Consider the following 13,280-nt stretch of genomic DNA (forward strand, 5'->3'; position numbering starts at 1 on the left):
GAGGGAGGCACCGGCTGCGGCACCGAGGCAGGAAGCGGCTGGGGGGGGGGAGGGAGGGGAAGGGAAGGAGAAAAAGGGGAGGAGAGGGGGTTTGAGGAGAGAGAGAAAAAAAAAATAATCATAATCATAATAAGCAGCACGGCGAGGCGAGCTGCAGCCCGGGACCCGTCGCGGCCAGGCTCGCCGGCTGCTGGAGCGCTGCTGTGGGTGCGTGGGGCGCTGCCCTGCTGCCGTCGCCTTCCCCCCCCTCACCCTCAGGAGGCAGCGTCCCCCCGCCCGGAGCCCGGCTGGTTTACATGAGGGGGAAGGAAGCCCGCCTGGAGCCCAGAAGACGCTCAGCAGGGGAAGGACTGCTCCCAGGAGCCGCCACCGCCGCCTCCTCCGCTCCCCGAGAAAGCCGGCGGCCGAGCCCCTTGCCCTGAGATCTGCGGGAGAGCCGCTTAAACGCCTTCCATGGGGGAGAGAGGAGCCCGGCCCCCCGCCGCCTGCACCTTCCCCTCCTCGCCGGAGGCTGCTCCTCTGCTGAGGTAAAAGAAACAAAAAGGAAAAAAGGAAGAAAAAAAAAAAAAAAAAAAAAAAAAAAAAAGGCTACCCCCACTGCAGGACACTCGTGAGGGTGGGGGGGGACACCGCGGGGGGAACCCCACAGTGAGCCGGGGCCTGGAGAGCCCAGCCTGCCTGCACCCAGCCCAGCCTGCCCGGCTGGATGAGGAGACCCTGAAGGGGGGGAAAAAAAATAAAAATTCACCACGTCCACGCACATCCAGCCTGCACGGAGGGAACCCACGGATCCGGCACCAGGAGCACCCTCCCAGCTGCAGAGAGAGAGAGCAAAGAAAATCGCCTTCCCCTTCCTCCCGCACAGCTCGCTGTCCCCTCCCTTCCCTTTTCCCGAACGCTGAATGCTGATTTCTGAGATGAAAATCTTCCTCCGCGGACGGCCAGGGCTCATGTGAAGGACACGCAAATATTGGATCATAAATAAGAAGCGAGTCTGGCGAGCTCAGAAACCCAGCCCAAAAGGAGCAGCATCAAGAATCCACCCTTCTCCTGCACAACTCACTCCCCACCCAACACACACAGAATACTAATTTCCTGAGATAAGATCTTACCCCTTCTAAACAACCACACGCGCACACACACACACACGGAGTGTATATTATTGCTACACATAATATGTTAAACACAGCAGCACGGTAAAAAGCCTCCTCTGCAACTCACGCCTCTTTTTCACCCCTCTGAATGCTGAAATCCTGAGGTAAATTTTTTTCTTACCCACAGCAAAGACTCTTTTTGAACAGGACAAATATATATTAGATTATAGAGATGTATTAAATTATTCCAGATTTAAATCTATTTTTTTGCTGCCAAGGGGTCGGGGGACCAGACGTCATTGTATATTTTTTTTCCTCTTAACTCATTTATGGGCGAGTCAAGGCTGCTGAGGAGGAAAAAAACAGGATAGTTAGAATCTCTTTATCCTTATTCCCCAGAAGCTTTTTCTCTCATTGCTGTGCATTTCGTTTAGAAAAAGGAAACCTCTTATTTTGTGAACCAAAGATTTATTTTTCCCTTTCTCCTGGCTGAAGGGAGGAAACGGGCACCAATTGACACATTTAAATAGTTGAAGAAATCTATCTTTTGCAGAAACAGAAATCTATATCCAAATCTGAAATAAATAGCGTGGAGGGAGAAACTGGAATATCTAGCTAAAACCAGGATACTTAATAATCTCTCCTCGGAAGAGGAAGAGGTAAACACTAAACATCGACTTGTTCTTACACAGAGGATTCAAACCCTAAATATAATAAATGGGGGATTACGGGTTTGGAGTGTTAGTGCAAAACAACACTGGAAATAAGTCAGCTTTTCCAGTCAGATTTCATCCACATCTGCAGCCTCCACACCATCATCAAAATGCAACCCCCAGCCCTGCTGCTTTTATAAATAATAACACAGCTGCCAATGGCAGTAGTGCTGGGTCAGCTTGGCTCTTTCCTGCTCCAGCTGCCCATAATATTCAGGATGAGATTCTGGGGTCAGAAAAATCTAAAACTCAGCAACAGGAAAAGCAAGAGTCCCTAGAAAAACAGCAGCTTTCCCCTAGTCAAAGTCAGGAAGCAGGCATGCTCTCTGAACCTGAGAAAGCTAAAACTGAAGAAAATCAGGGTGATAATTCTTCGGAGAACGGCAATGGAAAGGAGAAAATAAGAATAGAGTCGCCGGTGTTAACAGGATTTGATTATCAAGAGGCTTCGGGGCTAGGCACTTCGACACAGCCCTTGACATCCACTGCATCTTCTCTGACTGGTTTTAGTAACTGGTCTGCAGCTATCGCTCCTTCTTCCTCTACAATAATCAATGAAGATGCAAGTTTTTTTCACCAGGGAGGGGTCCCTACTGCCTCGGCTAATAATGGTGCTCTGCTGTTTCAGAATTTTCCACATCACGTCAGCCCTGGCTTTGGTGGTAGCTTTTCCCCTCAAATCGGACCCCTCTCTCAGCACCACCCTCATCACCCCCATTTTCAGCATCATCACAATCAGCATCAGCAACAGAGGAGGTCTCCTGCAAGCCCTCATCCGCCTCCATTTACACACAGAAATGCTGCTTTTAATCAGTTGCCTCATTTGGCTAATAATCTAAACAAGCCGCCTTCTCCATGGAGCAGCTACCAAAGCCCATCGCCGACACCATCTTCATGGAGCCCCGGGGGCGGTGGATATGGTGGGTGGGGTGGGTCCCAAGGTCGAGACCACCGCCGGGGACTGAACGGAGGGATAACACCCCTGAACTCCATCTCGCCCTTAAAGAAGAATTTTGCAAGTAATCATATCCAGTTGCAGAAATATGCTCGACCCAGCTCGACCTTTGCTCCGAAATCGTGGATGGAAGACAGCCTGAATAGAGCTGACAACATTTTTCCTTTTCAGGTGAGTATTCTCTGTTATATCCATAATAAAAGTAACAGGAGTGCATTAAAATGCCATAGAGGGGGTGGGATGGGGATTTGAAGGCATGGTGTGATTGTATGACTTCTGTGTTTGCAACTAAAAAAAGCCACACGGCTAACTTGAAATGTCATAGTAATTACACTCAGAGCTGTGAATCATGTGTTTCTTGGTTGTTGCTTTTTTTTAACAGCAGTGGTCATATAAATATCTATATCCCACCAGGCATCTATAATTAGCCCGTTTCTTTCAGCTTAATATTTATTCACACGAAGAAATAACCAAAGAACAAATGTAGTTGCAAGTAGCAAGTACACCTACAAAAAGGAATAAGGAAAAAAGTGCTGCCTGATGAAGTGTGAGAGATCTGAGGCCTTCTGAAGTATTTGAAAACACACCACATCTGAGAAAAGTATTAAGCGATTGTATTTTGCTTTGCAGTACCATATGGACTTGTAGTGCAACAGAATTTTTGTAGCATTTTTTGGAAACTGTTTTTTTCTTTTTTTTTTTTTTATATGGTGGTAATCAAAACATTTTGCTTTCCGTAGCAAATTCTGGGTACAGGCCATTAAATCACAACCAGAAATAGATCTGGACGAATGTCAGATGGTGGTCTCCTGTGTTTTCACATGGCCTCATCCTGATAGGGGATAGCTTGTCTGACATTTTGCTCTCTCCTTCTAGGCTAACTTTTTAGGAATCTGAAAAGAACTGTATACTGCTGATCCTCACTGGCAGTAAAAATTAAAACTCTTCACCTGACCATTAGTTAAAACTTGTTTTATGTGTGTGTATGACTTTTGTGAAGTCCTTTAATGTGGATTCATAAGCCCAAGAATTCTTTGACATTTAGTGTTTTTTTTTTTAAACATCTTCAAATGAGGGCAAAAGTGAAAATTTCAAAATGACTGCAGTATTTCTAGCCATGGTGTAAGAAGCAGGGTGACCTACTTTAAAATAATTTGAGAGATCAGGAGATAAGAACTGTGCAATATGCCTCATGTTATCAACCACCCTAGAGAAATATAAATATGTGTAAGAATGGCACAGTGGATTCGGACGTAGGAAAGGTTTAGTTCTCCTGAGTGTAACCTGTTCAGTTTCTGCTGGGTTTGCAGGGCCAGCATATGCAGCCTTCAGACATCAGGGCAGCTGCTGGCACTAACTTTCCATTAGAGACCTTTTTTTCCTACTGCAGAGCTGCTAGCTGGTTTGGTATCAGGTAGAGCCCATGCAAATTCACAATGCATCGCATAATTGATGTTAATATGGGGATTTCTAATTAATATAACGAACCTGTGTCCAGCAAACCCAATTTATTCACTGAAACCAGTCGAAAAAGGGACACAGCTGGAGTCAGTCTTTTTTCAGCCTCACTGCAGCAATACTTGGCTCGCAGTTTAATTCATTCTGTACCCTGACACGTAGCTGATGTACAGAGTGACAGAATGAGATCGAGCATGTTCTTGCTGCTGTGCGTAAGGCCCAAATGTATGTGCTCCAATAGAAACGTGCTTGGTCCGATATCAAGGAAATTTGAGGAAATCAACAACGTCAACCTTGGCTTTTGGGTTGTGTTCCAAACATAAAATATCAGACATGCTTATTTTGGTCGTGGTAAAGAAATAATTTTTGTGTAGCATGTTGGTATCTGTTTACTTAAACGCTGAGATGAAGCTGTACATGTCAAGACCAAGTCTGACACTTCTTCATGCCAAGAAAAGGAAAGTGTTGGAGTGAAGTGCTTTCCAGTCTGTTACTATCACTTCTGTGAAGAAAAGGGCAGGGCAGCAAAACAGGACTTCAGCACTGCAGACCTAGAAAGATGCTGATTAATTTTGAAGCCATCTTGGATGACTGCTTTTTATAACTTTTTTTTTTTTTTTTTTTTTTAAATCTCCTTTGGTTACTTGGTCCTTTGTATTTGGAAAGCATACTGGATTTTTGAATCACTGGAAACAAATGATGTAAAATTTAACCATTGATGTATTTTTTATTTTTTTCTTGATTATGCTGATTATATTACTGATTCAAAGCAGAAATAAGGAGTTTTGCTTATTGTATTTTTGTGTTTATGGATATATATATATGTATATATTACATGCACTATCCTCCTTGATGCAATCATGTGCTGGACAAGGCTATTTTGTTACTGGAATCTTCTTAGATTCCTATTTAGGAAATAACTGAAAGCTGTCTTTGCTGCAGCAACATAATGGGGTAATTTGATACAACTATCCCTTTCATGCAATATTTATGTTTTGCTGCTTAAATCATTAACAAGTGTTGCAGCAGTCTAGTGAAAATTAGTACCTTTATAAAGCAAGATGTAAACCAGTAATTGCAGATATTTGGGGATCGCTTCTTTTTCTTTTTTCCCCCAAAGGTTATCTTTACTCTAAAGCCTGGTGAAACAGAAGTCTGTGTTTTGATGGAAATCTTAGGGTAACCAAGCGTAAGTGCTAATTTCCTCTTTGGAGAGGACAACATTGCATAATGTCCCCATGAGCCACTAATGGGAGCTGCTGCTCACTTCAAATACTTCTGCCCCTGGCCCTGGGACGCTTGAGATGAAATGGGCATTCCAAACGGCGCAGATAAAAGGAAAATGCTGCCTTGAGATGCTTGATAATCTTACAATTTGGTGGTGGCCTGGCTGGTATTTGAGAGCTTCATGCAAAACATTGTGGTGTTTGTCACAACTATTTTTCATTTGGAATTCGGTCTCGTAACACTTCAGAAGCAGCACGTCGGTAGGATCCTCACGTTGCAGAGATGGAACTTGAGGTGAGGTCAGGGAAGACTATTACCAAATCTGTTAATGAAATTAAGTTTCGATACTGTGTTTTAACCACTCACTGGGCAGCCTTCCCCCTTCAAAGATATTTTGAAAAGAGAAAAGCCATTGTTCTTTGTGTATTCATTTTAAAAGGAAATGGTCTCCAAATGAAAGAATGGTTCCTGAATAAAAATTAAAAAAAATAATAATGTGTTTTTGGATACAACAGCCTTCCCTGGGAGTTAATAAAAGGAAATATCTTGACTGTGACTGTTACATCTTACAAAGCTACAGATTTTTAAAATTATTCCCTCTATTCCCTCCTTGCAGCACTGGCAAACTGAGTGTTCAGTAATTGCATTTTACTGCAGCGTTGCCCTCAAGATTGTTTTGGCTTTCCTTTTGCTATGTACTTGCACTTCCTCATGAGAGTGGAACATCCTGCCTGTTATGCAATGCATAAATCTTGCTTTGATAGGCATTTCCAGGTTTCCAGATCTCATCTTCACATGTGTGGTGCTGTTTTTTAAATCGGTCTTTTGAAGGCACTAGCAGATTAAGCAATAGTGTTCAGCTTTCTGTAAAAATAATTCAAAATAATTTGCGTTTCTTCCTGGAATCAGGCTTGACAATAACTGCTCATTTCAAAGAATTTTGTACTGGAGAGCAGTTCATTATATCCACTTGTTCAAAAATGTTTTTTCCTTTCTTCTTCAGTGGCTAGCTTCCAGGTATATAACCCCTTCCAAATCCACCGAGGGGCTGTGCCAGAGGGACTTTCTCTCCCTCAGGCAGATATGGAAGGTTTGAGAAAACACATCCATGATTACAGACTGTGTTTTAATTCTGAGCTATACGTCATGATTTGTTTGCCCATAGAAATGGGCTGATTTAATAAGCATGTTAAAACAAACAAATTCCCAGGAATTTGGAATTAAAAAAAAAAGCCCTCTTGAGTGCATTTGCCAAGCTTTCCTCTTGGAAGAATTTTGCAAGGAAATTTCTTTACCATGCCTTTTTATTTTAATATCTGTTCTTTGTTGCTGAGGAGCCTTTCCATAGGGCTGGTTGCAGAAAGTGAGGCTGCTGCTTTTGCAGAAAGTTTTGCAGGCTTTTCTTCTCCTTTCTTGCCGCAGCAACCGTGCCGAGAAATTTCAAGCTATCATTTTAGAGTAAATACTCGAAGCTGGGTTTTTAAATGTCTGTTCACCCCTTTTTTCTATGACTCCATCAGCTGTGCAGTAATTAGTGTTTTGTGTGCTGTTCCCCACAGCTATTGGCCTGTGGAATGAGGAGCACTCTAATGTGGTATGACATGCACAAGTTAAGTACTGTGGAAGTTAACACTGTTCTTGTTTTATAAACTTACTACTGACGTTAATACGCCGGCTTTGGCCCTCCTGTGCGTTTTTGACCTCAGGGTTTCTTTTTAAAGGGAGCTTTTGTGAAAAGCTATTTGAATTATGTTTGTATTTTCCAAAGATTAAAAGGAGTACTCTTATTAAGCATTTTGCTTTGAAAATGAATTGCATACTTAGCAGCCCAGCACAAAGACCGAGAACACAAGATACTGTGGAACATAATTTATAGAAGGTACATAAAAAAAACCTTAATATGTGGCTAAAATAGAATCAGGCATGTTACTGGAAATTTTTATGGAGGTCTGTAATTTCTAACACTTAAAAAAAACTTCAAGTTTGACAAAAGCAGAAGTGCTCCCTCCCAAAAAAGCTCCTGTGTCATCCATCCGCCACTTAACTTTTCCAGCTTTTTCATATTGTTCCCTGGTGAAGCTCTAAGAGATGCTCAGGGCAGCATCCAGCAACATCCTTTCAGGAAAAACCTGTTTACTCCAAGCCTTTAATTCACTGCAGACTGGATGGGAAGCTGGAACAGGGCCTTTGCAAGGCGGTGGGAAGGAGGAGAAGCCTACCCAGAAGTATAATCAAGTCCAAATTTGCTTTGCAATTAATAGAAAGATGTCAAACTGCTGTTAGTGCCTACAATCTACCTCTCCCAGCACGCTGTACTTTGCCTGAGACATCAGGCTCTTTAATTGTGGGAAATGGGTACGAGGTTTCCAAAAGTTTCAGGCTGCCTGGGCTATAATAAGGGTAGCAAATGCAGCTGTCAGTTTTCTACTTTTCACAAGTATTCTGATTTGACAAAGATTTAAATAAATAAAGCAAGCCCCAGTTTTCTAATTACACCTGCTTTGTAAATCCTGCTTAATCACCTTCAATAAATTGCCTAACTCAGTGGCAGACTTTGTGTTATTATTGATTCTTCAGTCTTCAGAGAAACCAGATTTCCTAAGATTAGGTACAGCCTCAGCTACCAGCAGGTGCTCATACCTCGCCAGGCTTTACTTTTTGTGCCGTTTGGGGTTTTAGCCTTGGTGGGCTCATCTTGGGAAACACTCAATAGAAACTCTGAACTTGTTGAATATTAATTGTTCAGGTGATGATAGTGCCATGGGTGCAGATTAAATACAATGGGTCTGCACTTTAATTACTAAATTTAGACCTATGTTTTTTTCTGATGTATAGGAGACCTCAGGTATGGGATTTCTGAGTGTCAAGCATGATCTTCCTGTTCATCAAAAAATCATTTTTAATATATTTTTTATAGCAGCACATCCTTGTACGTGCTTGGTACCACAGGACTTTTTGGAACAAAATGTCTTTGAACTTAGAAAAATATAAATGGAATAGCAATTAAAATTCCTGTTTACAAGTGGCTCCATTTTTCACAAGACCTCTAAAGGTAAAATAACCTGTCTGGATGTCAGTGGGGAAAAGCTTGTGGTCAGAGAGGTGGAGTGGTTTGCCCATACTGCATGAATCCCATGATGGAGTTGTGGCTCTGAAGTCCTGGGTTCTACTGACTGTGCTTTAACAAGGAGATTGCATTGTTATGAGCACTCTTCTAGTTATAAATACTTTCTAGCCACTAGAAGAATCAGGATATTTTTGCTTTTTCTGTAGACAAAGTTGGACAGGGTTTAGTTCAAAATTGGAATGTTTGCTGCTGTAGAATATTGACCATTTCGATGCTTTCCCTTAACCAGATCTGCTAGCTGCCACCTTGTATATTTTGTGAAAACAATGCCACTTTTTCAAAATGATATTTAATGAATGTCTTACAAAATATTGGATGACATTTTAAATGTAGTAATGTATTAAGACTGCAGCTTAATTTTTTTTCTTGGTCTTGCGTTCAACCTGATGTCTGTCTACCTCTCTTCCAGTTTCCCAAGGGCAAATGTGAGTGCCCGTTGAGCTCTCTGATAAAACAAACTTTTAGATATAGTAAAACACACTGTTGCAAAGCTAAGGTTTTGTGATCAATCTGTGTAAATAACATCAGATTGTAGTTAACTTACTTTGTTACTGGAGTTTATACACTTTGCTTTCTTCGAGGGTAGTCATTATCCCTATATCTTTTCCTTACAAATAAGTAAGTAAATAAGAGTACAGTAAGCAGTCCAGCTCCAAGGAAAGCATTGTGACTTTGTGAATCAATCCATTAAAAACATCATTACACTGTTATTAATTTTCTTTACAAGAAGTATCTTGAAGAAAACATCACTTTTTTCTACTGAGCACAGCGTGACTCACTTGCTTTATAACTTGTAATTAATGTGTATCTGAGAATAGCTCTTTCCCAGATTTAGATACCAGCCAGTGATCAATATTTTGATTGTTGCAGCTTTTTGATGTCATGGAATTAAATGTAGAGTTATACATGTATCCAGCAGTACAGCCACCACCGCTAACATGGCTTCAGTCCTTAAATATATTCAGCCCTTAGATATATTGTGTGTAAGGTACACGTGTATTTCGATATATGTGTAAATACTGATAGAATGTGCTGATCATCTTGGAAATTAAGATTGGCAAAACTCACACTACTATTTTCAAAGCAGTCTCAGAATAAAATGTATTTAAATTTTACAAAAAATCTAAAAAAAATACTACCAATGCTGACTTTCCCTGGTAGCATGGATCCTTTCAGTAGCTTGGTAGGTAGTCAGCTAAATTAGTGGAGTTCTTTTATAATAAGATTCGTGGAGTTCTTTTATAATAAGAAGTGTGCAAACTGCTGATTTCATTTCGGCTAGTTTTTATTTAGGTCATTTATAAGAGAGACATCTTTTCACGGGATAAATGTGTACAGGTTTACTTATATGCCAAGTTCTTGAAATTACTCTGCATTCCCAGAGAGGTGGAGCACTGCATTCATTTCAGGAACATACCCAAACTCAGTTTAACAGTTCATAGTGGTTCCTAGTGTTGTGTTTAATGTGGTTTGCTATCTAATCAATGAGTGGAGACACGGAGGAGCAAACTGTTTCAAACAGCTGAGGAATGAGACTCATCTTCCCACAAAATAGTACTGGATCAGCATCTTGAGAGCACTCTAGCCTGTGACAGCTTTGTTGGTTACTGTGACAGGTTGCTGGGACCACTGGAGAGGGGGAATTTGAATGCAGGCCGTATTTCAGGTGTGTTCCCTAGCCAGTCCCTCTTTTTATGTCATTGTTAATGGCTGCAGGTAGGAATACAACCAATTAATCTTTGTGTTGGTGCACAGCGCCATGTTTTAAAGTATCTGCAGTATGGTTAGAAGCGTATGGACTTTATGCTAAAAGGGGAAAACTGTAACCTCCTCACCACGCTGCTTCCATTGGAGAATATGGTGTTCCTATCAGCTAACCACTTCAATTCCATTTTACTTTTTCCTCCTCAAATGTTTAAGCTCTGTTCTCAATGTTAAATACTACCTACTGCAGCAAAACCCTCTGTTTGTTACTATAGCTCAATCCAGCATAACACAGATATTTTAGAGACCGGAGACTGTCTTAGGGCTCATGCAGTGCAGCACATATGCAGCACAGTACATCAGAAGTCATTTGGCTTTGGTTTTACCCTTCGTTTCTCTCAGACAACTGAAATGCTAAGTGCCACAAATTCAGCAGAGACTTGAGACTGCCCAGTTTCCGCACCCCGTATGAATTTTACAGCTGTTCATAGGTTGGAGATGAAGTTAATTCCACACAAAGGAACACAAGGCAATATGAAAGGCAGAATAGCAGAAAGGAAGCAAAAGAGGACCTTCTGAAGCATGTTGGGTTTTCAGAAAATGTTCTCATCTGTGTCTTAGGCTATTTTTGTCACTTTAGGAAGACTGCTGAAAATGTAGAGACTCTTCCAGTATCCATTCCCCAGTTATACAGCTGCTGGATCCCAGTGGGTCCAGCATGCAGACCACAGGACCCACTTCTTCTCAGGTATTTTAGTGTAACTGAAGTTTGAAATATTCCAGAACTAGTAATGTATAAACCAAAACAATAAACTAAATATTACCAGAATATCGCCATATTACTAAGAAACCAGTAGGAAACTTGTGAAACTAAAGAATCCAAATGCTTGCAATAGTTTCTCTAAGACGCATCAATGTAATGTAGATGACCAAGGAAATAAGCGCTGTGGGGAGACAGGGCCACGCTATGCTTTTCATAGCAAATTTAATTTTGGTCTAGACTAATCAAGCAAATGGTTCCCAACTCTGATCTTTCTGATGCTGTTTGAAATTCAGCACATCCGGGTAGAAATACTTCGCCAGTCCTGCGTCAGTAACACGCTGTTCCAAGGAAAGGAAAACTGTCCGAAAATTTAGTTAGAAAACAGGATTTTTTAGCAGTTGGAATGTAACTTACAAATCTGAAAATGGATCAGGACTCAATTAGCTAGTGGATTCCTGCTCTTAAAATAGTATTAAGTGGTTAAAGTCCAAGGTGACTGATCATTGTCTGATATAAAGAATGCCTCTCACAGCACTGCCATCGATACTGCTTTAGCACTCCATTACTGGCAGTAGGGGCATTGTGGTGTTCAGCTGTATATCAGAGGGGCATTCCCTTTCTGAATTCACTAGTTTGAAACATGATCAAATCTGGATCTGTTTGCTTTGGAGAAGTTTCAGCTTCACAGCTAGAGTTAAGGACAAGAAATGCATTTTCACTGCATTAATAATGGTAGTTGCAGAGAAGCAGGTTAGACCAAATAATGTTGTAATCTCCTGCCTCCTTATGTCAACAGATACTTTCCATGCTTGATTTCAGTTCGGAGATGAATCTCTTAAAAGATGCATGAAATAAAACCTTTGGAAACAATATTGGAGTCCTTGGACTCAGGAAAATTAAATGTGAGGTTGATTAACATACAAAATTCCAGCAGAGTGTTTCTACAAATCTCTAAATCAATAAATAAATGGATAACAGGGATAAGTGAATAATTCTGTGAATGGGGGATTTTTTGTTTCCGTTAGTGACCTTTGGTGATAGTGTAAAGATTTCAAAGTTTGGTTATCCTGAATTTACTAATTAAAATGCAGTGCCAGGATATTTTGTGTTATGTCAATATAACATCAGATTTGCGAGATGCAGAATGTGTTGTTTTAGTTGGGAAAACCTGAGACATATCTGTGTCTTTGGTTAATATGAAGAAATATGTGGTAAATACACTTCAAATGGATTGATATAATGAAATGGTTAGGCACATCAGACATCTTGCCTCATATTTTCTGAAGCCTTCAGTTTGAGTAATGCTTGGAATATCAAACTTGTGAATTCAGGGAATTAAAAACCAGAGGTAACTTGGTCAAGTAGACCGGTTTACTAGGTGGCACTACTCCTTGTGTGAAATACTTTATAATTATGCAGAATTTGATTTGACTGTGCAGAAATAGATTATTTAATTTTATGGGGTAGTAGTTTAGGTGAAGGTAAAGCTATGTGTTTCTGGAATTCAGATTTTCTCTAGTTCAGGCTGAAATGCCTGTTTTATGACTTCTCTTTGCAATTCTCTCTCCCAGGATCTATCTTCACCTCCTACCTGTGAACTTAAATTATTTTTTAACAAAGTTGAACTGCAGAGCAAAAAAAAAAAAAGAAAAAAAAATATTGAATTGGATATTATTAAAGAAATAATTGGTTATGATAAATATGGATTGGATTTATATTCAGAATATTCTATTTTTTTTGTATTTGACTTCAGGGGCATATAAGCATGTGCTTTAGCTTAAGTCTGTTGTAGTGATATCGAAAAAATCTGAAGTTTTTATGTTTTGGGTAGTTTTTGTTGTTGTTTTTGTTTTTTTAACACTGTGTTTCCTAAACTGTGTTTGTTTTTATTTGCTTGCAGGATCGTACAAGGACTTTCGACATGCATTCACTGGAGAATTCACTAATTGACATAATGAGAGCTGAAAATGATTCACTGAAAGGTAAATTTAGCAAGAGACTATTTCCTGCAGTAAATAATTGGGAAGACATGCTTACTTAGGATAAGAAACTTCAGTTTTGGTTAGGAAAAATAAAGTTATAATGTGCACCGAGTGCATGTGGGTCAGCTCGGATAGGCCTCCTTTTTGCAGTTGTCCCTAGATGAAGCGATTGCAGCACATGAGCACTGGAGTGTGTTCTGTCTTTATGTAAAACAATGCGAAACACAAACATAAGCTGATCTTTTGTGTAAGTTGCC

General features: G+C 40.6%; 1 protein-coding gene across 2 annotated transcripts in view; it reads left to right on the forward strand.

Annotated features, from left to right (window-relative positions):
- The first annotated feature begins 546 nt into the window (after positions 1-546).
- The window catches only part of CPEB4 (cytoplasmic polyadenylation element binding protein 4), a 38,849-nt gene continuing 26,115 nt past the window's right edge, over positions 547-13,280 (forward strand). For both annotated transcript variants that reach the window (XM_032196640.1, XM_032196641.1), the window contains exons 1-2: positions 547-2,933; positions 12,942-13,023. In XM_032196640.1, the coding sequence (XP_032052531.1) occupies positions 1,812-2,933; positions 12,942-13,023 (1,204 nt within the window). In that variant the 5' untranslated portion in view covers positions 547-1,811. The remainder of the gene's footprint in view (positions 2,934-12,941; positions 13,024-13,280) is intronic.

The sequence above is a fragment of the Aythya fuligula genome, chromosome 14, assembly GCF_009819795.1.
Source record: "Aythya fuligula isolate bAytFul2 chromosome 14, bAytFul2.pri, whole genome shotgun sequence".
NCBI lineage: Eukaryota > Metazoa > Chordata > Aves > Anseriformes > Anatidae > Aythya > Aythya fuligula.